A 23,642-nucleotide genomic window follows, 5' to 3' on the forward strand; every position below is an offset into this window, starting at 1 on the left:
TTGTATTAGAAGTTTCTGCTTTTCCACTGTATGTCCAGGGGTGAATCTATTTTTAATTATCCTAGTCAAGGCTCAAGGTACTCTCTCAACCCGAGGATTCTTATTTTTTACTACATCTGGAACATTTCAGACTCACTTCCAAAGTACTGCTTTTCCCACAATTGATCTTTATTCCGCTGAAATGCCTGGAGGCTGAGACTGGCCGCCTCTCACTGTCCTCCATGTCTCTCTGGTGCTCTGCCTGCTCTACGTCTTTACCTTCCATGCTGTGTTTCAGGCAATGTCTTCCGATTTATCCTTCAAATAGCCCTATTCTCTCATCAGTTCTATCTACCCAGTTATTTAATCCTACTACAGAGCTTCATACTTCGGAAATTCTATTATTTTTTACAGATTTATTTATTTATGCATAGAAGATCTAGGGTGTAGGCCAGAGGTACGGGGGTTGAGTGGATTCAGCAGAGACAGAGTGGGAAACAGAACACGTAGATCTACTGAGGGGAGCAGCGGGTGAGACAGGAGAGGTCTGCTGCGCCATGTGGGTCAGCTCTCTCAACTCAGGCCATGGCAGTGGTAGCGCTGAGATTTAACCCTTACATCACCAGGGAGGCCCCGCGAAATTCTATTTTTCATTGATTCTGCCAGATGTCCCCCGAGGAGGGACAAGATCCCTGCAGGAGCATCCCTGGTGGATCCTGAGTTAAAAGTGGCCATCAAAGAGCCAGTCAAGCGGGTGCTATGGTGTATAGAGCCTACGGAGTTCCATTTGATAGCGAGTTTTCCTCAAAATCCTCTCAATACGTCTGGTGTCCACTAGCTAGGGTTATTAACTAGCTGTAACGCAGTGACTCTCAAAGGGGAGTAATTTTGCATCCCCAAAGGACATTTGGAAATGTCTGGAGATGCACTCGGGTCTCAACTGGAGGGAGAGGAAGTGCTACCGGCTTCTAGTGGGTAAAGGCCCCAGGTGCTACTAAACATCCTATAGGGCAGGGGAGCCACCCAGCACCCCCCCCGCCCCCCGCCCAGCAAAGACTCCATCCCCAGACATGCATATCGCTGCGGTGGGGGTCTGCGCTAACCCAGCTGACTCCCATGTCTTAAAAGATCTCTGAGCTCGGAACATGATTATTTTCCGTCGCGCACGCGCGAACTTACCCATGGCCTCCGGCTCAGCTTGGAGTTGGTCGCGCTCGCTGATAGTCTGCATCCGGCCTGTGGGCTGGGCCGGTGCATGTGCGAAAGCCGTCGGCCTGCAGGCTTCGGGAAGCGAAGGAGAGCAGGAGAGGGGAAGAGAAGCCTCAGACACACCCTGCAGCGCACAGTATGTTTTATTTTAAATGCGGATGAGACAACACTATTGTGTGGACGTGGGGGTTTCGCTCAAGAAAACTAGGGGCAGCCGACCCGAAGACAAGCCCCTCATCCGAAGCGGCGACCTTTCTTCCCTCGCGGGGATCACTTTAACAGTGGGCTTGACGAAACGTGTTTCGAAGAGCATGATGGTGCTCAGCAGAGACGAGAGGCCGGCCGCGATTCCCAGGGGCAACGCGTAGGGCAAGTGTTTCCTGACGACCATTTCCCTTCTGATGGGAAAGTAGTGCGGGAACTGCAGGGTGGTTTGGCCATAGAAGTCCACGGTGAAATTCCAGGTCACTGCGCCCACGGTGCTAAGGCAGCTGAGGAAGAGGAAGAAGGCAGCTAAGTTGTAATACAAGCAGAGGAAATTCGTGTAGTGGTCCTGACTGATCCAGTTGACCAACAGCGCCACGGAGCCAAAAACCAGGACGACTGACTTCACGATGTTGGCCAGCAGGATCAAGTCCTGTCCACACCGGATCTCCTCCGGAATGACCCAGCTCTTGTTGATCGTGGCGTGAACCGGCGAGTCGATCATGAAGCCAGAGATATTAACTGTTTGGTAATAAAACGCTTCCCAAAGTCCGATGAACACCATATGAACAGAGCTGCTGTTCAGTTCCCACATGCGCCAGAAATGGCTGCGGGCCAGGATGATGCCGAGAATCCAGGTCACGTAACTTAAAAAGATGCCTATTATTTTGCAGATAAAGGGCTTCATTTCAGCCGGGTGGACTGGAGACCAAGACGGGCGGGAGGGGGTCCAGGCAGCAGCGTCAAAGAGAAAAAACAAGCACAGTGAGCCATGGAGAAATCAGGACTAACCTTGGGGTCTATGAGTAGAGAGATGCCTCAGTAACACCTGCGCATCCAGGACGCCTCAGGGCCATTACCAAGAATGCATGTGAACCGTCTGAAGAGACTTCGTGGCCCCCCTCACCCCCAAGGCAACCGGAATAATTGAGCAGACAGCATGACCATTCGCATCAAAAGAAAAACATCATTTTCTTTACAAATATACAGGTAGATATGTACCCTGTTTTTGCAGTTTGGAAAGAGGCACATACAAGGAGCCATTCTAGGGAGAAGAGGCGAGACTTTCATTCTAACTTAGCTATTTTCCTGTAATTTCTATTTTATATGAAAAACAGACTTTTGTAATGCCAAAGATTGAGCAGGAGCTTGGCCACCTGGGACATGTTGCACACACATCCTGCCTAGACACTTTCTTTACCTGCCACTTGCACAAAATGCCACCTTGAGATGCTGGCTTCCGGTGCAGCTTGGGCATATCCTGATGTATTTTGCACAAAGCAAATCTCATCAATGAAGCAACATTTAGATTGTGGGCCAAGTTACTTGTCTCCCTTTTCCAAAGAAGCCTTGGGAGAAAGAGGTGAGAATGTGGGTCGACGACACCCCCAGGCCTTCTCCCAGGTAGGGAATGGGGCGGGTCTGCTCAGAGTGGGCGCAGTGCACACTGAGGGGAACTTACGCAACCCTACCTGTGGGCTATTTTAAGGACCTCCAAAGTAGGCTGTGAAGACTGATTTTTGCACCACTGTATCCACAGCTCCACAATCTTCTGGAGAATTTTTTCTAATTACATGAAGTTTTACTTAATGTCATTTACTTAACCACAGCCCTACGTTCTGGGCTGAGCTTGGGTGAGCTTGCCGTCCGGTGACTATCATAGGGTACTTCCCCATATCTCGATGTTACTGCCTGCTGGGCACAGAGACTATGCGTGCACTCCTGGTAGACTGGAAGGTTCTGCAGCACGTAACTATTCTCAGGCAGTTCCCTGAGCAGGATGAGCTAGGGGTTGCCCCACTGCGGGAATGCTACTTCTTTGCCTGTGGAGGTCTGAGGCCCAGGTCATAGGACCAGTGTGTGGTGATGGAGAAGGGGGGTGAGGAGGGAGTACGGTAACAACTGCAGCAAGTGTGCGAACTTGGGCAAGTCGGGGACTTTCTGTAGGGCAGGGACATGTTTTTCCTGAAGGCCAAATTTGGAAGCCTCCATATATGTCACTGAGATTTTGTGCTCTGGGGCAGGTGGTGGGACATGAGTGCAGAAGATTGGAGGGGGGCAATGGTACCTCAGAGCAGCAGGAAATGTAGGAAAGAGAAAGTTCCAGCAACATTAAAAGAACCACCAGAGAGATAAAGTGCTTATCTTAAAAAAGGGGTGCTTAGGTAGAGTTTGGGGCTCTGAAGGAAGCCCAACACATGCCAGCAGCTTACCACACATTTATTACACATGTGTCTGCACTTTGCATGGGCCGGGCCCCCTGACACTGCTGTCACCACCACCTCAGTCCTCGTGATGGCCTGTGGCAGATGCCCAATCAGATGCCGTTTGGTAGCTGAGGGAACTGAGCGCAGGGGGGTTGGTGACTCACTCGAGGTCACAAGGGATGGCAAAGTCAGGCTCCAGAGCCCTCGCTGTCAGACACAGCGCTCCGGCTCTCGGCTCTCCGGGGCTGCACGGCCTTTCATCACATCCAAGGAGCGTCAACAAAGAGACAAACCTCCCGTCAATTATCCTAAGGCCATCTGTGGCCTCCCTGAGGAATAGCGGCATGTGGGAAACTGGAAATACTTGCTTCCCTGTCTAGCTCCGCATGGCTCAAACAACCCTTTAGAAGCCATTACTTTTATTTTTGAAAATGGCCAAGTGTCAGCAAGGGCGTGGAGACACTGGCACTGCGTGCACTGCTGTGGGGATGGAACACGGCGGGGCCTCTCCAGCCTGTCCGAGGGAGACCACGTAGAGGGTGAGAAGCGCCACCAGAACACCTTGGCCGTGGGTACAAAGAGCTTTGGGAGCAGAAGAAGAAATCTCTCCCGATCACCACTGGCCCAGGAACCTGATTCTTGTGGCAGAGAATGCATGGCATGGCGTGGAGGACCCGGGGCCTTATGCCAGCGCCACCGCGAATCTTTAGATTTTGATCCCTCAGTGGGAGATGGTACCACCTTGTCCTCCTTGTACCGCAGGAAGCGGAGCTGCCGGCCCAGACAAGTGCTAGGGATAGAGAGATGACTGAGGAAAAAGGAATACGTGAATAGAGAAGTGTATAGAAAGAGATATAAATGATAAACATCTTTTAATTGATCCTTTCTACATAAATATAAAAGTATGTGATAACCATGTAAATACTATTGGTGAAAGTCCATGGTGAGGATAAGGTAACATAAAACTATTATAAAATCTCCCTCAGAGAAGACGAATCTGTTACCCACAAATCAGAAGGCAAAGGCCAGTGGTAAAGGGTGTGTTTAAGAGGGCCTCCCTGGTGGCGCAGGGGTTGAGACGCAACCTATGAGGCGGTCTGCATCCTCTGCAGCACGAGTTCGATTCCTGGCCGGCCAGGGAGAAACCCACATGGTGGGACAGACCTCTCCTGTCTCGCCCGCTGCTCCCCTCAGCAGTGTACTTTGGTCCGTCTGCCTATTCTGTTCCCTGCTCTGTCTCTGGTGAGTCTTCTTACCCCCACCCCCCGCATCTCTGGCCTGTACCCCAATTCCTGTATAAAAATAAATAAATCTTAAAAAAAAAAGGGTGTGTTTAAGAGTCAGGCGGGGGCGATGTTTCTGGAACACATGTTCTAACAACTGGTGGGCTGACGTCACAGTGGGGAGAAATGTTCAACTCGCTGCGCTCAAAAACTCACATAAATGTTCTTCAGAAGAAGACCTTTCACGTTAGCCCTCTGGCTTCTGTCCTGCAGACATAATAGGGCCCTCAGTGTGCAGCTCGGAAATTAAAGTGCGTCTATTAATTTTTAAGCTATTAATGCCTTATCTTTTTCAGTCATTTATTTAGTTTTGATTGAGTCCTTTTAAACACCTGCCGGGCTGTAAGCAGTGAAGCAGCACAAGTAGGGTGTCTTGTGGATGCCGTGTCCCCAAAGCTTGGGACTGAGTGCTGGGTGGCACCTCTCATGGGGACGCCATCGACGCTCGCTCGGAGAGTAAGGGCTCTAAAGTGGGTGTCTCTCTCATGAGTGGCCTTAGCATGGCTTTGGAATGTAATCAAAAAAGGGTGTTAGGGTGGCTTAGAAGTTACCCTGGGTGGAGCTCCCTGGTGGCCTAGGGCTTGAGTTTCAGCGCTATCACTCAGAGCAGCAGACCTCTCCTGTCTTCCTGCTGCTCCCCTCAGCAGTGGATTTCAGTGGATCCAGCTGTTCTGCTCCCCACTCTGTCTCTGGTGAATGCTCTCATCCCCCCATACCTCTGGCCTGTACCCCGGTAATTGTATGCAAAAAAAAAAATTAAAAAGTTACCTGGGAGCTACTTGGACCACCCATGAAGTTTGGGGGGAAGGCATGCCACGGTTCGTGCAGGGCATGCCATCCCCGTGGGGTGGGGTTCTGGGGGCAGTTACCTAAATCTGCAAGAACAAGACTTGCTATCTCCAATACCAATTTTTAAAAAAGATCTGAATTGTTGTTTTAATAATCACCAAAAGAAGAAATATTTACCATCGCCACCCCACACACAACTGTGAATGCTGAATGATAAAGCAAATATGGCTTGAAGGGCTAAGAATGAGCTTGATCCGCCGCCCACCCCAGCAGTCTTACCCTGAGCTATTTACCCACGAGAAATGAGACTTGTGCTCGTGTGTCAGTCCCCATGTAAATGTTCGTTGATGCCCTCTTCATAATCGCCCCTTTCTGGAAACAAGCCAGTGCAAACAAAAGGACCTTAAACATTGCTCAAAAAACAAAGGTAGGGCCTCCCCTGGTGGCGCAGGTGGTTGAGCGACGCGCTGTGAAGCTGTCCGCAGCCTCTGCAGCGCTGGTTCGATCCCAGCAGGCCGGCGAAGGTCCCACATGGCGCGGCAGACCTCTCCTGCAGCGCCCACTGCTCCCCTCAGCAGTGTATTTCATCATTCTGCCTGTTCTGCTCCCCATTCTGTCTCTGGGGAATCCTCTCACCCTCCTGCACATCTGTACCCCGGTTCTTGTATAAATAAAATAAATAAATCTTAAAAAAAAAAGGCAGACTTGGAGAAAGGGAAAGGTGTGCAATGTTCTTAAATAAGGAGACTTGGTATTATAGATATGTAAATTATCCCTAAGTTAATTTATGCAGTTAGTACAATCCTAATGCAAATATAAATGGATTTTTTTCCAGTTTGGAGTAAGATGAAATGAATAAATTTAGTTGCTTACCAAGTTGGTGCTATAATCATATAAACAAAATCATCACAGTAAAAAACTTTAGAATACAAACATTTGACTGTTCATATCAAACAAATCTTGGAGACAAACAGGGCTTAACCTTTATCCCATAGTTTATGTCTAATGATATTAGTAATATCGTTTTTTAAATTTTACATATCATAGAAGAAGGGAAATAAGGGAAATAAGGATATTAATATTGTTGAATTTTCAACCCGGGAGAAAAAAATGAAGGGTAAAATTGCAGCTAAATGAACAATTCTGTAATTTAAGATTAAAAAGAAAAAATAGACATAAAGTAATTTTATCAATTAAAATAATCATAATGATTTTTTTCTTAAAAGTTCATATATCTTATTTCTGTTCAATAAAACACCAAAATAGACTGACAAGCCAAAAGAGTGAACACTGGCAGGGCCCAGGCTGGGGTCACTACCTGCTGTCTCCACACAAGGGCTGGCTGCTGGCACACTGGGCTGGAATGTACTAGATGCACCTGGACTATCTCTCGGAGAGACCAAGGGGATGCCACAGACTAGTGGGGGAAGTGAATGGGCTTGGGGTTTCCTTCGAGGGTGATGAAAATGTTCTGGAATTAGTGGTAATGGTTGTGCAACTATGTAAATATACTAAAAAGCGTAGATTATGCATGGGAAAGGGTAACTTTTATGACATGGGAGTTATATTTCAATAAACCTGCTATTGAAATATTACTTAAATACTGTATTTTTTTTTTTTTGTGGGGCCCTCGCCGGTGGCCGGGGATCGAACTGGCGCTGCAGAGGCTGCGGGCAACCTCGCAACCCAGCGCTCAACTGCTGCGCCACCAGGGGAGGTCCTTAAATACTGTATTTTTAACAACGCACCATGGCAACCCCCTCACCACTGCCACACAGCCACAGGATCTATGACTCACTGGGAGTTTTGAGAAAAATCACTTAACACGGGGATGGTCAGAGAATTAATTTGCTAGGTGAAGACTTTCACTAAACGGTGCAACTGTGGATTCCGGGCGGGGTGGAGGTACTGTAGCACCAATGAGAGCTGAGCACATGGTCCCGATGTGGTTGTTCAGGGCGTTAAACCTTGCAGGCCCAGGGTACACACTCAGGGAATTAGAAAACTGTGAAAAAATGTACAGAGATACAGAATATAGCATCGCTGGAGGACATGGGGAGAATGCAGAATGCAAAAAGCAGACTTCAAGCAAAATGAGTATGGAAAAAAGAGGCAAGAATCCAATGTTTTTTGAAAAAGATTTTCAGCATCTCTTACAGGCACGAGCCGTGAAGGAACTACAGGTACTGGGGAAAGAGATTTTTTTATTCAATCCTGCTGAAGAAAACACCAAAGATGAGCTGGAATTGAAGAGAAAACATCACATTTTTCTTGGCACCATCCACGATCTCCAGCAATATGATGGAAAAAGCTCAAGGAACCAACGCGAGGATGAGGACAGGCCCCTGACCAGCGAGTGCTCGCCCTTCTGAGACCATCAGACCGCAGTGCTGGGACCCGGCTGCGTTTAGAACTCGCTTTGCCCCTAAGATGGTGTTTCTGCAGCGAAATCTTCCCCTTTCAAATACTGACATGCTTTCTAGTCACGCTTCCTGAATGAAAGGAAAATGACTTCAGGAACTATTTGATTTGATTAGAAATACTCTCTTTCTTCAATTTTAGACAGAGGAACCATCATTCTAAGCTGCTTAATAAAATGATTTCAGTGTATTTACTAATATTCTAGGTAGATCTTTAACTGGTAAAACTAATTTGCTTAAAAATAAGTTGAATGTTATGAGAAAGGGGAATTTCTAGCCTAGCCAGGAAACAATACATTCATTTTGGGAAGCTGTCCCCTCTTTTTGGAAAGCGAGACCACTGAATAGCTTTCAAAAGACTTGCAAACCACGCAAAATTTTGTGTATGTGAATTGTTCTGGGGAGAATTTCCGGGACACTTAGAATCACTGGTATAAAAAGGCAATTGAGATATAATAAAGTAGATAAATATGCTTTCATTTCAACATTTCTCTAACACTTGATGAACGTAGGTATAAATTACATTGTTCTGCCCTCTCTTAGGAAAACCTCTTTAGGAAAACCATTTTCGTAGAATCACTTTTACTGGTGAAGTGATGTTCGAGGTAAGTAGCATGCTGCGATTTTCTTGAATAGATGTGATTTTGTGATCTTACAGAAAACCACTAGACATAGGTGGCTCCGTTGTTGACAATGGGACAATTTGATCAAAAAAGGGTGAGTGCAACGGGGTGAGCATGTTGGAACCCGTGAGGGCCTGCTCTAAGCGTTCACGGTTAGAGAAATTCCCACATTGACAGCTACCTGATTAGAGTAGAAAGTTATTGTTAACTTTGATGTCATGATAACAATGTGATTATGTGGTGTTTTTTTTTTTAAAGAGTCCTCTCTTTCAGAAACACATTGTAACTATTTATGGATAAAATAATACATTGCCAGGGATTTATTGCCAAATGACCCGAGGCTGGGGGTGGGTGATTTCACGAAAAAAGAGTGAAACCCGTGAGGCCACAAGCTGGTGGTCTTGAAGCTGAGATAACAGCTGTCTACCGATTAATGTCTCTGAAAAGTTCTGTAATAAAAACACGGAAACAGTCTTCTGAGCGCATACTCAAGAGTTGATTTGATACTCAAAAAAGACAAAAAAGAAAACCAAAATCGAAACAAGCGTGTCTACACTCTGGGCAACAGGCCGGCTGAAGAGGGCCCTCCCCCGCCTCCCTCCAGAAAAGTGAACAGTGAGAGGGAAAGGCGGGCGCGCCCCTGGCCTTTGCATGTGTGACATTTTAGAGGAACAGCCACGCTGGAAGAGGGAAAGTTCTTGCACAAGCATCCCGGCAGCATGGAAAGATCGCCACATAGGAAGCCACCAGGGGCGGTCCTCAGGCAACAACTGACTGAAGCAAGGGTCGGCGGCAGGTGAGCCTGTTGCTGGAAGTTTGGTGGCTTTGCTCGCTGGCAGCCTTTGCGGCACGACAGAGGAGAGCTCGTCCGTGCTGCGGGGAGTCGATCAGCGAAGTACGGGGCGCTGCGCCTGCCAGCTTCTTCCCCCAAGAGCTGACCTGGACTCTGGTCAGGATTCAGGAGGCAACGAATTTAATGACAAGACAATGGACTCACTTTCTTCAGCAAATCAAGGCCATTTATTTTGGAACAAGGGCCGAGGGGCTCCAGGGGGTGTAATAGGAGTCCTTTAACTTAAGACCTACGAGGCAGAGCAAGCGTCTTGTGTGGGGGAAAATACAACTAACTGTACAGTGATGTTCAAGGTTTTTAAAAATCCTAAGTATGTGATAGGGGTAATGATTAATTTTTTGTAAAGATTTATTTTTTATTTACACAAGAGCCGGGGTACAGGCCAGATGTGCGGGAGGGTGAGAGGATTCACCAGAGACGCAGCGGGGAACAGAACAGGCAGACTGACGAAATACACTGCTGAGGGGAGCAGCGGGCGAGACAGGAGAGGTCTGCCGCGCCATGTGGGTTGCTCCGCGGCCGGTGGGGATCGAACTGGCCCTGCAGAGGCTGTGGACAGCTTCACAGCGCTGTGCTCAACCACCTGCGCCACCAGAGAGACCCAGTGATTAATATTTTTAGGTACAGTATGATGAGGCGAGAAAACATCCATGTTCACAGAGTAATATTGCAGTAGATAGGGGTGAAGAGACATGGAATCTGGGGGTTGCTTTCGAATCCTTCAGAAAAAGAAAAAGATGGAGAGGGGAAGGAAGGCGAGGTCAAGCTAACATGGTGGACTCTGATCACTGATGAGTCTGGTCACAGACATGGGGTCCTTACTTTGTTTTCTCAACCTTGTAGAACAGCATGGAACAGGTCTGTGCAACAGCTGCTGTGCCCGTGGCCAGGTGTTTCAGCAGATGTGTAAGGGGAAGGCGTGGGCACCTCAGAAACTATTTTGCACACACTAGGCTTATCATATTATTTATTCAATGGTAATTAAAATCCAGACCGACTGGCAGATGGGCAAGTCATTGAAAGTTCCTTAGTCCAACTAGCCCACAAAGAAGTCAATTTCAGAGAGATAAGATGGCAGAAGGAAGCAGTTGACTACTGTCCAAAACAACATTTGCCATGGTCTTGAGTTCTTGGAAGTATTTGATAGAACATACTGGTAATACTTTCTAGCTTCTGGGAAAGTTGGACTTGGAAGGCCAAAGTAAATAGAGTTCTTATATGTCTGAACCCTGAGGGTGCACTTGGCTGACCAAGGGGGATTTGTAGGAGAGGAAAGACAGGCTGCTCAGCAGCAGGAGGAAGGCAGCCAGAGCTGCCACGAAGATGGCACTGCCAATATCCTGAATGTCTGGCTTGAAGGGCAAATGGAGCAGGGGCGGGAAGGCCACCCCTTCTTCCTTCATGATGGAGTAGTAATTCCAGAGCACAGTGATCGAGGTACACACGCTGGCCACCATGCTCAGAATTCCCGAAGCCATGAACTGGTGGCAGGCGGCATTCTTATGAGGAGGCCCCATGTACACGTTCCTGAGCGCAAATATGATCAAGGCTTTTCCCATGAGCCCCATGATGCAGGCGGCCAGCATGAGGCTCTGGGTGACACGAATGGACAGCGGGAGGAAGGCGTCGCGGTGGGAGTAATAGTAGCAATGTGTGGGTCTGTTGAACTTTCTGTTATGGTGCTGAATACAGACTTTCCACAGGCCCACACAGGCCACGCCAGAGGGGGCGACCAGGGGCTTTTCCATGTACCACACACGCCACTCGTCAAGGCCCATGGAAGTGGTGCAGAGGATCCATCCGATGGTGAGCAGAGCGAAGCCTGCTATCTGGCAATTGGCGTTATTGATGAACAAGACCATGCTGGCCAGGGGAACTGCAAACAAATACAGGGCATCATGAGGGCGGGGCCTTCGGGCCTGGAGCATCCTCCCAGCCAGCCCCGGGGCAGAGCAGCACCAGCAGGAAGTGCTCAATTTGAGAGAGACATTCGACTCCTGCTCCTGCTGGTGGCAGAGCAGAATGAGCAAACTTGGCTGTATTTGCAATATTTACCAAAAACCTTGCACTGTGCAAACCTCCAAAGAGGCAGTTATACTTCTGGGCATTACTCCAAAGACGTAATTAAGGTGGACCACACATATTTAGTCACAGAGATGGCCATCCCGGCGGTCTGTAACATGGAAAAGTGGGCACTGAGGTCAGGCCCTACGACAGGGCCTGGTCAATAACGAGCGCCACAGCCAGGCAGCGGCGCCCAGGCTCATGAGCAAAACAGCTGCGGCCATGCGGGCCGGGGTCGGGTGTCTGCTTTTTCGCTTTGCACAATGTTTTCAAGGATGTTGTCACCTACATGAGTAGTTTGTTCCTTTTTCTGGCAGAACAGGATTCAATGGCAGGGACGTGCCACCATTTCCACATCCATCTGTGTCTGGCCACTTGGGTTGGCCCCACGTGTTTGGCTATTATGAATAATGCTGCTATAAACGTTCGTATCGAAAGCTCTGTCCAGGTGGGCACACGGGCTCACTTCTCGGTATAGAGAACTAGGGGTGAGGCCGGTGGGCCCTACGGCGAAAGGATGTTGAACTTTCTAGAAAGCGCTAAGCCGCTTCCCCAAGGGGCTACTCGATCTTACCTTTCCGCCAGCCGCGCTTGAAGGGTCGTTTCTCCCAGTCCTCTCTATTGTTATTTTTACTCTTCGAGCGCAGCCATTCGAGTTGCCCCAAAGGAAAATGTCTATCACAGCCCGTCAAGCACACACAGCGGCCACCCGCCAGCGTGACAGAATCCAGGCGATGAGTAGAACTTGGGGGGGGGGTCTAGATGGAGTAAAGCATTTTTAAGTGGATCAGAGGGATTAAGAGGGTTTTAATTTTTTTTTAAAGTTATTTAAATATTTATGTATGAAAGAACTGAGGCGGTGGAGGTAAGAGGCTTCACCAGAGACAGAGTGGGGAGCAGAACAGGCAGATCCACAGAAATCCACTGCTGAGGGGAGCAGCGAGGAGGCAGGAGAGGTCTGCCGCGCCATGTGGGCCAGCTCCCTGGCCGGGATGGAAGTCAGGCCGCAGAGGTGACAGTGCTGAGACTTAACCCCTATGCCACCAGGGAGGCCCAGAGGGTTTTTTGTTTTGTTTTGTTTTGTTTTTTGGTTTTTTTACTATTACAAAAGTTTATTTAATAAAGAATTTCAATAAGAAAACGCATATGACCCATTTTTTCTATCATAGAAAAAAGATGCCATGAAGAGAGGTTTGTGGACGCACCTCGTTCCTCTGAACGCAGCCACTGTTTACACTGATCCCGAGGCGTCTAACGTGATGAGGCTGTTTCCTCCATTCTAGGGTTGGCCTGTTGCCCTCGGGTGCCAGCTCTGCACATTCACCCACCCCAAGACTCACAAAGGGGTCAGATCCCCAGGCTACCATGGGCATGTCTGCCACCACTGAATTCCAATGATCAACTTTTTGCCCAGGCTTTTGTCAACTCAGGAGGGTGAGCATTGCTCATGTCCACTCCGGGAGTTCCAAGATGCCTGCAGATGAAATTCGAGCCCCCCTCACTCCCACTGGGATTATGAGGTTTTGTTGGAAGCTGTTTGTATTTCGAAGAATCCCGTACATAAAGCAAAGTGCACATGGCCTAAGCATGCAGACCCATGCGTCACCCAGGCAAGTGCCCCGGAGCCCCCTCCTAGTTTAACACACGATCATGTCCATGCTTGCTTTTATAACGTTTCACCCCAGTTGCACTCTGAACATCTTGGTTCCACCTTGCCTGCTTTTCCATATAGGAGAGTGCACTAGGGGCTCCTGTGTCACGTGTAGAGACAGGAGACACGTTTATGAAAGCAAAGTTCGGGGTGCAGGAAATGGCTAAAAGCTGTTCCCTCTGGGGAGGTCATCTGGGGTAGGAAGCAGGGGCAAACCATCCCCCTTCCTGCCCAGAACTGGGTCCTAGGAGGCGGGGTGAGGGGCTGGAGGCTGGCTCAGGCAGGACAGCCCCCCCACCCACTCCGCTGCACTTAAACGTGTTGATGTGGGGAGCTGTCTTTCAAGGGGTGACTTCAGCTGGGAGCATAGACACTTGTGCACATGCCACGTCTCTTGGCTGTGTACCCAGGAGTGGACTGCTGGGTCCCAAAGGAACCCTCCATTTAACATTTTGAGCAACCACCAAAGTGTTTTCCAAAGTGGTTGCACCTTTGAAAATCCCCGCAGCAACATATAAAGGTCCAACTTCTCCCGCTCCTTGCACACTCGTTATTTCTCACCCACGTGGGCTGAGATGGCTCGGGTTGGGGATGTGATGCACTTACTTCAGTGTCAAAGAACCTTAGGAATAAGATTGAGCCGAATCGCGCTTTCTGATTATTTCTGGTCTTGTGACGTTCAAAGCACAAATATTCTAACCAGACTTGGCTGATGACCCGTGGATCACCACCCGCCGAGCCAGGGCCGCGCTGTGAGTTCTACACGCTTCCCCAGGAGGGTGCCTTTGCGGTGAGTGTTCCAGGAGGCGTGAGCCCCCACGAATGCGTGCTACCTCCCCGACGCATGCGTCCTGTGCGGTCCTTGGCTCGTATTCGAGTCTCTGGCTGAGATGCCATGTGGCTTTTTCTCATTAGCCAAGGAGGCTAAATGTGAGGCCACCTGTGCTGGATAATTGTGGTGTGAGAAAGGGGGAGACTAAAAAAAAAGGGTAGGATGTCGAGGACGCGTGCAGACAGGCGGTCTTGGGAGAGGGGGGCTTGCCAACGGGCTTGGAACAGAGCAATGAAGGACCGAGAACCTAAAAAAAGACACCCAAGGACAGCCCAGTGGTGCCAAGGCCCAGAGACCATGGATGACACATGTACCAGGTTCTGCGCGGGGCAGGAGGGCCTGCTGGGAATGGCCAGGCCAGCGAGAGGTTGGCTCCTTCCACCTCCCCTGGTCTTCACGGGCTGTCCCGACCCGCAGGATGCGGAGGCACGGAAAGAGAAGGGCTGAGGATTGAAACGAGGGGCTTGACAACCTGACGCTAGCGTTTGCTTCTTTATTTTTCCTTTTCCTTTACTTTCACCTTTCCCTATCTGTCTACCTTCCCTGGCCTTCTCTCTGCTCCGCTCGCAGCGCTCTCCTCTCTCGTGGTTCTCCTCTTAAATCTCTTTTTTTCTCCCTCTCTCTCCCGCGCTCTCCTCTTATACCCTCGTAGCTCCTCCCCCCGGACCTCCCAGTCTCCTGTGCTTTACAGGAAAAACCTGTGGTTCTCCGAAGGCGAAACGGTAAAGCGAACTCATGGCACACAAACGCAACACGGCACATACTCCGGGCGGCTCCGGACCACGGGCGAGCGCCAAGACATGGCTCTACCAGAACCCACGGCAGGAGAGCCTGGAACGGGCAGCGACGCGAGCCTGGCCCTCACCCGAGAGCAGAAGTAACACCATGTGGCCCGCGGGGCAACCATAGGAAGGGGGACTGAGAAACACCACAAAGTCTCCCAAAGTTAGACATGGGGTCCCCCACATCCGGGTGTGTTCCCAGGGAGAGGAGCCACACACTTATTCCAACAGGTGCCTGCACGCCCGTGTTCACAGCAGCATTATTCACAATAGCCGGGAGAGGGGACAAGCCAGGCGTCCACCAATGGGGAAGCGGGTGGACAAAGGTGGTCAGCCCCCCACAGGACGCTGACCAGTCCTAAAGTGGGGGAAAGGCTGACACCTGCCACCACAGGACGGGCAATGAGGACTTTACGCTAAGTGAAGCAGGCCATCGGGCAGGGACAGGCCTGGTGTGACTCCACTCACGTGAGTCACATTCACAGGGACCCACTGGGGGCGGGGGGGGGTGGGGACCTGCGGGAGTTTGTTGGGCAGGGAGTTTCGGTGTGAGGAGATGAGAAGGTCTAGAGGAGGGCGGGGGTGTTGGCCACACACTGTAAACACGCTTCGTGCTGTTCGGCCGGCCACTTCACAAACGGGAAATGATCGGTTTGACGTTATGGAAAAGTCTATGTCACTGACCAGGACGCAGTCTCCAAGGAAATGATGGCCGGGGCGGAAGGGGGCAGCCCTTCAGCGGGCCAGACCCTCGGTCCTTTAGCAGCTCCTTGCTCTCGCTCTCGGAGGATCTGAGTCCTCAGCCACACTGAGGCCAGGCCTGGGCCCAAGGCTCTCTCCCTGCCTCCTGCCGCGTCACATTCCAGGACCATTGTCCTCATCACCAACATTCTCAGGTGCCAGGCGCTAGGCGCCCCGGCAGCCCGGGGGGCCTTCTTCTTCTTCTTCTTTAAAGATTTATTTATTTATACAAGAACCGGGGTACAGGCCAGATGCGCGGGAGGATGAGAGGACTCCCCAGAGACAGAGCGGGGAGCAGACCAGGCAGACTGACGAAATACACTGCTGAGGGGAGCAGGGGGCGAGACAGGAGAGGTCTGCCGCGCCATGCGGGCCCCTCGCCGACCGGCTGGGATTGAACCGGCGCTGCAGAGACTGCAGACAACTTCACAGTGCAGCGCTCAACCGTCTGCGCCACCAGGGGAGGCCCCAGGGTGGGGGGGGCTTCTTGACCTTGGCGCTGTCCTTGGTGTCTTCACCGTGCGTCCTCTTTGCTGCTCAGCCTTTGGGGGAGTATGTGCGCACCATTGCCCCGTCAGCCGCCATTCCAAGGTCTATGTCCATGACCCAAACGTCTCCTAAATCACTTCCTGAAACACTTCCCCTCTCATCCCTAGAAATGGAGTCGAACCCACAGGCAGAATGGCCAGCGCCTCTTTAAAGCCATGGCGCTGGGCACACACAGGAGTCAGTGGAGGTGCCCCCCACATGGGTGGCTTAGTGGTGAAAGACACTGGTAGCTCAGCTCGTGCCTTAGGAAGACACCCCGAAGTGTGGGAGACGAGCCCTAGTTGCGTCTGGGATCCCACGCCTGCTGGGATGTGGCACTAAGCTAGGGCCAGGGGAGGTGCTTGTTACGTGAGGAGCAACGTGCAGACTGGCGGTAGCCTCGAATAGGGCTTCTGGGAGAAACAGGGCTGTCAGCAAGGCACGTCACGTCAGCTCCCCAACACCTAGGAGTCAACTTTGTACAGACGCCCAAGCCCACCGCCACCCTCGGCTTCCGGGGTCTCTAGGACAAGGAACTTCCTCCCAGATGTGCACCAAGATGCGAGCGGCTCACACGCCCCGCGGACTTCCTGGCGGAGCAGACCTGGGGCACAGGATAGATCTTGAAGCCCCTCTCAGAGAAGATGCTCAGTGAATTATTTTGTGTCCTCACGGCGGAACCGCGCACAGAAATGAACGTGGAGATGAATCATAAGGGGAAAGTTCCGATGCTGCAGATCTCAACATTACGAGATTGGCGCTGAGACACGAAGGGTCCAGGCACAAGGACAGGCCTCAAGGACAAAACCTTGCTGTCCCCGCAGGCTGGTTAACCTGGCGACTGAGGCCGGGACATCTGCTGCCATCACCTCCTTGGCTGGTTGGCTTGTTTCCCGCTCCGGAGCTCTCCTCCCGGAGGACCGAGCGGCTGCTCTGGGGAGAAGGGGGCCGTAGGCCCGGAAGAAGAGCCACAGGCCTAGCGAGCCGACCAGTGCAGACTGGAGCTGCGGGCACACGGCCTCGGGGTCATGCTCATCCGGGAGACCGTGGGGAGCCGGCTCGGCGGGGCCCAATGTACAGCGATGGGTGCTCTCCTTGCTCCCTCGGCCAATAGTTTACTTCCTTCCCTCCCCTGCCCCGTCCCCAACCCACAGCACCCCCGGCCCTGGCAGCTGGGAGCCATCATGCCCCCGGGCATCAGCAGGCCTGGGTGTGGGAGCGGGAGCCGGGGGTGACGCCGTCTTCACACCTCCCGTGTCCACTCCGCCCGGGACCCGGACTCCTTCCACTAAGGGGTGCAGCACGTGCCACAGCCTCTGCCTCTGGGTTCGGACACGTGACTGGCCTCGAAATGGAAGGGAGGTGGGTGAGCCAGGACCCCAGAGGGGAGATGTGCCTAGTGACCGGCAGGCCCCTTGGTGCATCTGCCGCTGGCCAAGCGTGGAGGAGAGCGTGTCTCCGGCAGTGAGCTAAGTCCACGCTTCCCACTGCGCAGGGCGGCGTGTCCCAGGCATCGTGCGGCCCCCCGGGGCAGAGTCACAGAGCCACCTGCACCCCCAACTGACCAGTGACTGAGACGAGAATCTGACGATGGGGAGGATAATTGATTCTTTTTAAAAAATGACATAAATTAGGTAAGTCAGACGTGCTTCATTCAGAGACACTTTATTGTGTGAACGTCAAGCAGGATGGACTGTTGAGAGGTAAGTGGTAAGTGTCGAGCATGAGACTGGAACACATTCTCCACGGTGACTGCAGGATGAGAGCCATGTGAGCTGCCTGACTCTCGCTACCCAGAGCATTCCAGAACTGGCTGTCACAGAGGGTGAGCCATCAGCCACCGCCTAAGAATGCCAAGGGCCAACGTTAGCACCAGGTTGTTCTCGTGTGCAGTAGCGCAGTATATACAACGTTATGTACATTGCCTCCCCGGAAGCTTTGGGCTCCCGACAAGCAGACGCGTGGGGGCAAACGGGATTGGACAGGATGGGGGAGTGTGCTTGGCGAACAGGGTCACAGAGCACGGCCTATCGCTACACGGAGGAGAAAGTTCTCAAAGGACATCAAGGGGCTACACACAGACAGCACAGATCCCATTATTCACATTTCACATACACATCACCAAAGTGACCACAACACTGCATCGGAGGGGGGGGAATCACAGATGAAAGCCTGGTCTAAATTAAAAACAAAATTCATCGACATTCCTGGGGTCGTCTCCATGGGGGAGAGAGACGGAGGTCTGGGGGTGGCCGTGCTCCGAGCTGGTGGCCACATCGGGTGGGAGAGAGGTGTCACGTCATTGGCAGAATGAGCGTTTTTTCCAGGTCAGAAATAGCTTAATTTAAGGGGAATAAAAACGTCTGACAGGGTGTTTCTCTGCTGGAGGTGAGGCGCCTGCGTCAGAGGCCTGCGGTCCGACCCCTCTGCGGCGGCCTGGGTCCAGCTTGTGTCCCGGGCGGTGCAGGCCACAGTCCTGTGCTGGGAAGGCAGCCACTGCTGAGAGCGGCACCCCCACCAGCCGGGGAGCCTCTGTCACAGGCTACAGGGGAATGAGGGTTCAAGTGACCCCCACTAGGACCAATGTCTGACTAGTGCGCCTTAAAATGCTCATTGCTGACCACTGAGCATTCATCAGAGGAGGGACTTGCTTGCCAGCGCCTCGGCGGGGGGTCAAACCAGGCCAGCAGCCAGGCCCGCGCCCTCGGCTCCCACGGCCACGCGGGGCAGGTCTCTAGGGCTCCCGATGGAAGTCGCGGCCTCGGACACGACTGTGGGTGCCCTCCGCGAGCCTGCCCCTCTCCTACTGGCCGGGCCCTGGTGTTCAGGGAATTAACGTGAGGGCCGCGCGCCCAGCGCGTCTGTAAGCTCAGCGGCTGCAGGGCCCAGGCGTCCCTGAGAGCCCCGAGGGAGGCCCCTGCCCTGCCGGCAGGCGGAACGGCAGAAGAGCCCACAGAGCGAAGACCCATGTGCCTCGAGGGCCGCACCCACGCAGAATGAGGTCCTGGTGGGAAGGTCCGCTCAGAAACAGCGCCTGGGGCTCGGAAACAAATACGCAGCCAGCGCTTTATCAGCAGACGCTTGGAACCAGGTTGTTTTACTCCGGCCACCTCGGGAGGCGACTCGGAGCTCACCCATGCCCCGCTTGCCCGGTGACCACCTGCAAAGGCTTCAGCTTCCAAGAGGCCCGTCAGAGGCCACTGCCCTGAATTTCTCCTTCCGCTGGGTGACAAGCAGGGACACAGGGGCAGCCTGCGCCCGGGATGGTGCCAAGACAGGGGCCAGGGTGGCCCTCGGGGCCTCCGGCTGCTGCCCAGGCAGGGGGAGGGGGGCACGCTGAGGAGGGGCAGAGCCGCGGCCTGACGCCACGTGGACGCACAGAAGGACGCAGGACGGGCGTGGCCTGCTCGGCACTGGGGGGAACGAAAACGTGACACAACATCTTCCCAGGGGGCTTATTGCTTTTCTCAGAGCACGTGGGCACCGGAGAGGTCTGTGCCCACAGGAATGCAGGTGGGTGTCACCGGCGGCCGGGGAGGCGCTCCACAGGGCCCCGCCTCGGCCGGGAGGCGCCTATTTGCCTCTCTCGGGCTGAAGGCTGTCGAACAAGCACTTGAGCTGCTCCTCGCCCAGGTGGATCTTGTCCTCCAGCTCACGCTGCTCGATGATCAGGGCTGACTTCATCTTGACGAAGTGCTCGTAGTCGGCCAGGCTGTCCTCACTGAGGTAGCTGGCCAGGATGTCGAAGACGATGCGCTCGCGGCGGTCCAGGTTCTCCTTGAGCTCCTTGGCGTCTTCGTGCTGCTGGACCAGGACCCTCTGCTTCTCCAGCAGCGATTGCTGTGGACAAAGAGCAGCCGCTGAGGCCAGGAGCAGCGCGAGGGGCAGGCGGGGCCACGGGGAGACCCTGGGGTAGGGGCACTGGGCATCCTGGCCGCAGGTCCCTGGGGGCTGCCCCTCCAGCCTGAGCCCCCGCCCCTCCCCACGGCCTTGGGCGCCAGAGCCATGGGGGCTAGAACCCACGGAACTCTGAGGGGTGCCAAGGTGAGGGCACTGAGGGCACTTCTGGTGACAAAGGCCCCGGTCCCTGGGAGAACTGACGCGGGCACCTCCCTCCGCAGTAGGGGGGTCTCCACGCCCTCTGGCTGCAGGAGGAGCCACTGAGCACACTGTAGAAAGGCAGGATGGAGGTGGGAAGACACAGAGGAGGGGGGCGGGTGCCCGTACTCCCCGCAAGGGTCCAGCTCTGGGGGACACAGAGGGCCCCACGCCCCAATCCGAGCCACGGTCACTGTCCACCTGCAGAACAACCGGTTTCCCTACAGCCTCCAGGCTCCCTGAGACGAAGGAAGAGATGGACTAAGTGTCTCGGGGGTCTGCGGGGAAGGGGCCCGACCCACATCGGATGCCTCAGTCTCCAAGCACAGGAAGGCACAGCCACGCAACTCCTGCCAGACGGCAGACAGACGCTCACTGAGCCTGGCTTGTGGCTCCGGCTGTGAGAATCAGCTGGGCTCGCTGGCGACAGGAAGCTGCAGGGCCGGGAAGGGCTTCGGGCACGCGGCTGCCCGTGTCCGCTTCCTGTCTGGAGGGACAAAGGCAGCCTCTAGACCCTGACTCCGCTTCTGTCACCTCGCTAGATTGTCTCTGGAAACCTTCGGTTCCCCAAGCCTGTGCCGCCGGGCACAGTGATTCGCACCCGCCCTGGCTGCCCTGGACACTTGGGCTACCCCACCCCTGGCCTGGCGCAGGCCTGCAGCTCAGCAAGGCGAGGCAACATCGGCCATGCAGCCGGGATGTGAGCCTGTCTCACCTCCAAACGGGCGCCCAGGGAGGCGGCGAGGGTCCTGGAGCCTGAGCCCAGGGGAACATGGGCCAATCCCTGCTGCTGTGCTCCTCTGCTCCCCCAAACCCTGAATAGGTCTGCCAGTTCTGTGACGGTGCGTGCGGGATGGACCAAAGCTGAGTGGCAGAGACCGCACCGCAGCCACAGGTCGCCTGCCACCGGGCGGGTTCTGAGAAACGTGCTCACAGATGAGGCTGTGCCCACGTCAAATCCCGACAGGGTGGCTGCCACACCCCCAGAGTGCGTGACACAGCTCCTGGGCCTCGGTCACACGCATGCTGTGCCATCCCACGACCTGCGACTGTTGTCGTCTCATTTAAATCTACACTTGGGAGATTTTCAAGGATTATAAAGAAGCCTCTTTCTTCTTGCTGCTATTTTCCTGTCTCCCAAGAAATTGGGCCAAGCTCACAAAGCAAAGTGCAACATGCACATAACCCACGAGGCTCAGGAGCCAAAGCCTGTTACTTTTTAAGTCCCTATACAGCGTGCAGGACCGCCCGAAATCACGCCAAGATCTCCTGCGCAGTCTGAAGCCACCCTCATCTGCACAGGGAATGTTTTCACTCCGCTTCCAGAGAAGCTAGGCCTCTTATTAACAGCAAAGACCATCGTTAGGAAGGTTGTTAGGTACAAAGACCCCCATAAGCAGATGTTTGCTGGTCTCTGATCTAGCAAGTGGCCTGCGGTGGTCTACCAGGCCCTCTGACAGACGTGCGGCTCAGGAGGTCCATCTCTCCACACGTGGGGTGCTAGTCACCCGGAGGGCAAGACGAAACATTGCTGGCACAGGCCAAAAGCCAGGCCCCAGGGAGTCACCTGCACTGCCCAGGTCAGAAGGTCAAAGGCAAATATGGACTTGAATCAGGCATGACTCAAGGGGGCAAGGCGCTGAGGAAGCCGGTGGACACTAGCGAACGCAAGCTTCTGAGGCCTTGGAGCCGGCGGAGAGGGGGAGGGGCAACGCCCCAAGCTGCTCGCATCAGGAAAGGGAGCCAGTGAACAGGCCCCGAAACTCCTCAAGGCTGCTTTGCGGCCTGGAAGACGCAGCGCACGCTAGTGGAGTCTAACACCGAGACGGCGGTCTGCCAGGGCCTGGTGGGCGCCGCTGACACACAAGGTGAAGCTCATTTCCTAGCCGGGGGGCATCGATGGGCAAACGACCAGCAGCAACGTGTGGAAAAGAGCCCAGAGGTTTTCTGGAAGGGAGGCAGCGGCCTGCAGACCACACGTATGTGCGCGAACCCTTAGCCCCTTGGTCCCTGGGCTCAAGATAGAGGTGGCCCTGCAGCCGCCCCGGCGCCTACCCCACCAGGGGTCAGCGGCTGCTCCAGGCTATTGACTTCCTCCCCACACCCCCAGGAAAGGCCCCTGGGGACACCCCGCTGCAAGCCGGCCAGCTGGACTTCCCCACATCCCCGGGAAAGCCCCCCTGGACCCACTGCTGCAGGTCGGCCAGCTGGACTTCCTCCCCACACCCCCAGGAAAGCCCCCCGGGGACCCCCTGCTGCAGGTCAGCTGCGCCTGCACCTACCCGGTCGCCAGGAGAAGCGCTACCGTCCAGGTTGTTGAGGGCGTTCTCCACGCGGGCCAGGCGGCCTGAAAGGGACAGCAGCAGGTTCACCACCTTGTCCAGGTCCCCGATGAACATGCGGAACTTGTCAAACTCATTGGGCTTGCAGACGTCCTTGGCGATGGCCTCCACCTCGTCCCCCAGCGCGCCGTTGGCCCGAATGTCCTCCAGCAGGCTCTCGCGGGCCTCCCGGAGCACCTGCAGCTTGCGGCTGAGGCTCTCGATGAGCTCCTGCTGTGGGCACAGGGCAGGGATTGTGAGGGTGCCAGCTCCAGAGGGGGTGCCAGCTCCAGAGGGGACGCCAGCTCCAGAGGGGACGCCAGCTCCAGAGGGGGTACCAGCTCCAGAAGGGACGCCAGCGCCTGCCTCTGGGGCGGCCGCAGCAATGCGTGGAACACCAGCACACTGTTCAGCCCTGCGGGCCACACTGGCAGTATAGGGACGGGTTGGCGAGCTAGGCAGGGCCGCCATGACCAGTCAGGCAGGAGAAGCAGGGAGCAGGGGGAGAGAGCCGACGCCTGTGACCTTTGTCTCGGGTCCTGCTCTCACAGACCATCTCCAGCCGGCACGTATGCATCGATGTTAAAGCTCGGACAGCAGCCCTGACACTGGCACTCGTGGCAGTGATTCTGTCCCTACCGTGAGCTCATGGCCACCCACTCTTTAGTCCCTGACCTCTTCTCTGAGCTTCCCTTGCTTGGCCACACACGCTTCCAGCCATGGGTCTCTGCAGCTTCTCCGACATCCTACCCCAGACCCTCTGCATCCGCCGGGCCCACACCTGGCCAGCCGGGACACTCACAGGGCTGCCCTCCGGGCACTCCAGCTCCCTGTCCAATCATCCCTTCATCTGTGCCTCCTCCATCATCACCCTCCTGCTCTCTCTATCCCTTCACCTGGTTTTCATTTTTGTACCGCCAACAGGTTACATTGGGGTTGGCAAACTTATGCTGCAAAGGGCCAAGTAGGAAATAGTCTCGACTTGAAAGGCTTCACGGTCACCGTTGCAGTGACTCTGCTGTGCTGCTGTGGCCAAAGCCTTGAGACACTGTCTGCCC

The 23,642-nt window shown here is 53.9% G+C and overlaps 2 protein-coding genes across 4 annotated transcripts in view; both read right to left on the minus strand.

Annotated features, from left to right (window-relative positions):
• Nucleotides 1-1,324: 1,324 nt before the first annotated feature.
• Nucleotides 1,325-15,733, minus strand: CLDN34 (claudin 34). Of its 3 annotated transcripts, XM_054695861.1 has the most exons (3): nt 15,581-15,733; nt 11,320-11,443; nt 10,527-11,094 (listed from the first exon to the last, which is right to left on the minus strand). In XM_054695861.1, the coding sequence occupies exons 2-3, from the start codon at nt 11,427-11,429 to the stop codon at nt 10,782-10,784; spliced, it is 423 nt and encodes a 140-aa protein (XP_054551836.1). In that variant the 5' UTR covers nt 11,430-11,443; nt 15,581-15,733; the 3' UTR covers nt 10,527-10,781. The 3 variants fall into 3 exon arrangements, with proteins under 3 accessions (XP_037369032.1, XP_054551836.1, XP_037369034.1); XM_037513135.2 differs by lacking the exons at nt 10,527-11,094; nt 11,320-11,443 and adding an exon at nt 1,325-2,094; XM_037513137.2 differs by having other exon boundaries at nt 10,527-11,443.
• A 2,040-nt stretch (nt 15,734-17,773) lies between these two features.
• The window catches only part of SHROOM2 (shroom family member 2), an 81,354-nt gene continuing 75,485 nt past the window's right edge, over nt 17,774-23,642 (minus strand). The window contains exons 9-10 of the mRNA XM_037511709.1: nt 22,546-22,818; nt 17,774-20,005 (exon numbers count right to left, since the gene is read on the minus strand). Of these exons, the coding sequence (XP_037367606.1) occupies nt 19,739-20,005; nt 22,546-22,818 (540 nt within the window). The 3' untranslated portion in view covers nt 17,774-19,738. The remainder of the gene's footprint in view (nt 20,006-22,545; nt 22,819-23,642) is intronic.

This window comes from Talpa occidentalis, unplaced genomic scaffold (genome assembly GCF_014898055.3).
Source record: "Talpa occidentalis isolate TD23 unplaced genomic scaffold, MPIMG_talOcc4v2.1 talOcc4.15, whole genome shotgun sequence".
Lineage (NCBI taxonomy): Eukaryota > Metazoa > Chordata > Mammalia > Eulipotyphla > Talpidae > Talpa > Talpa occidentalis.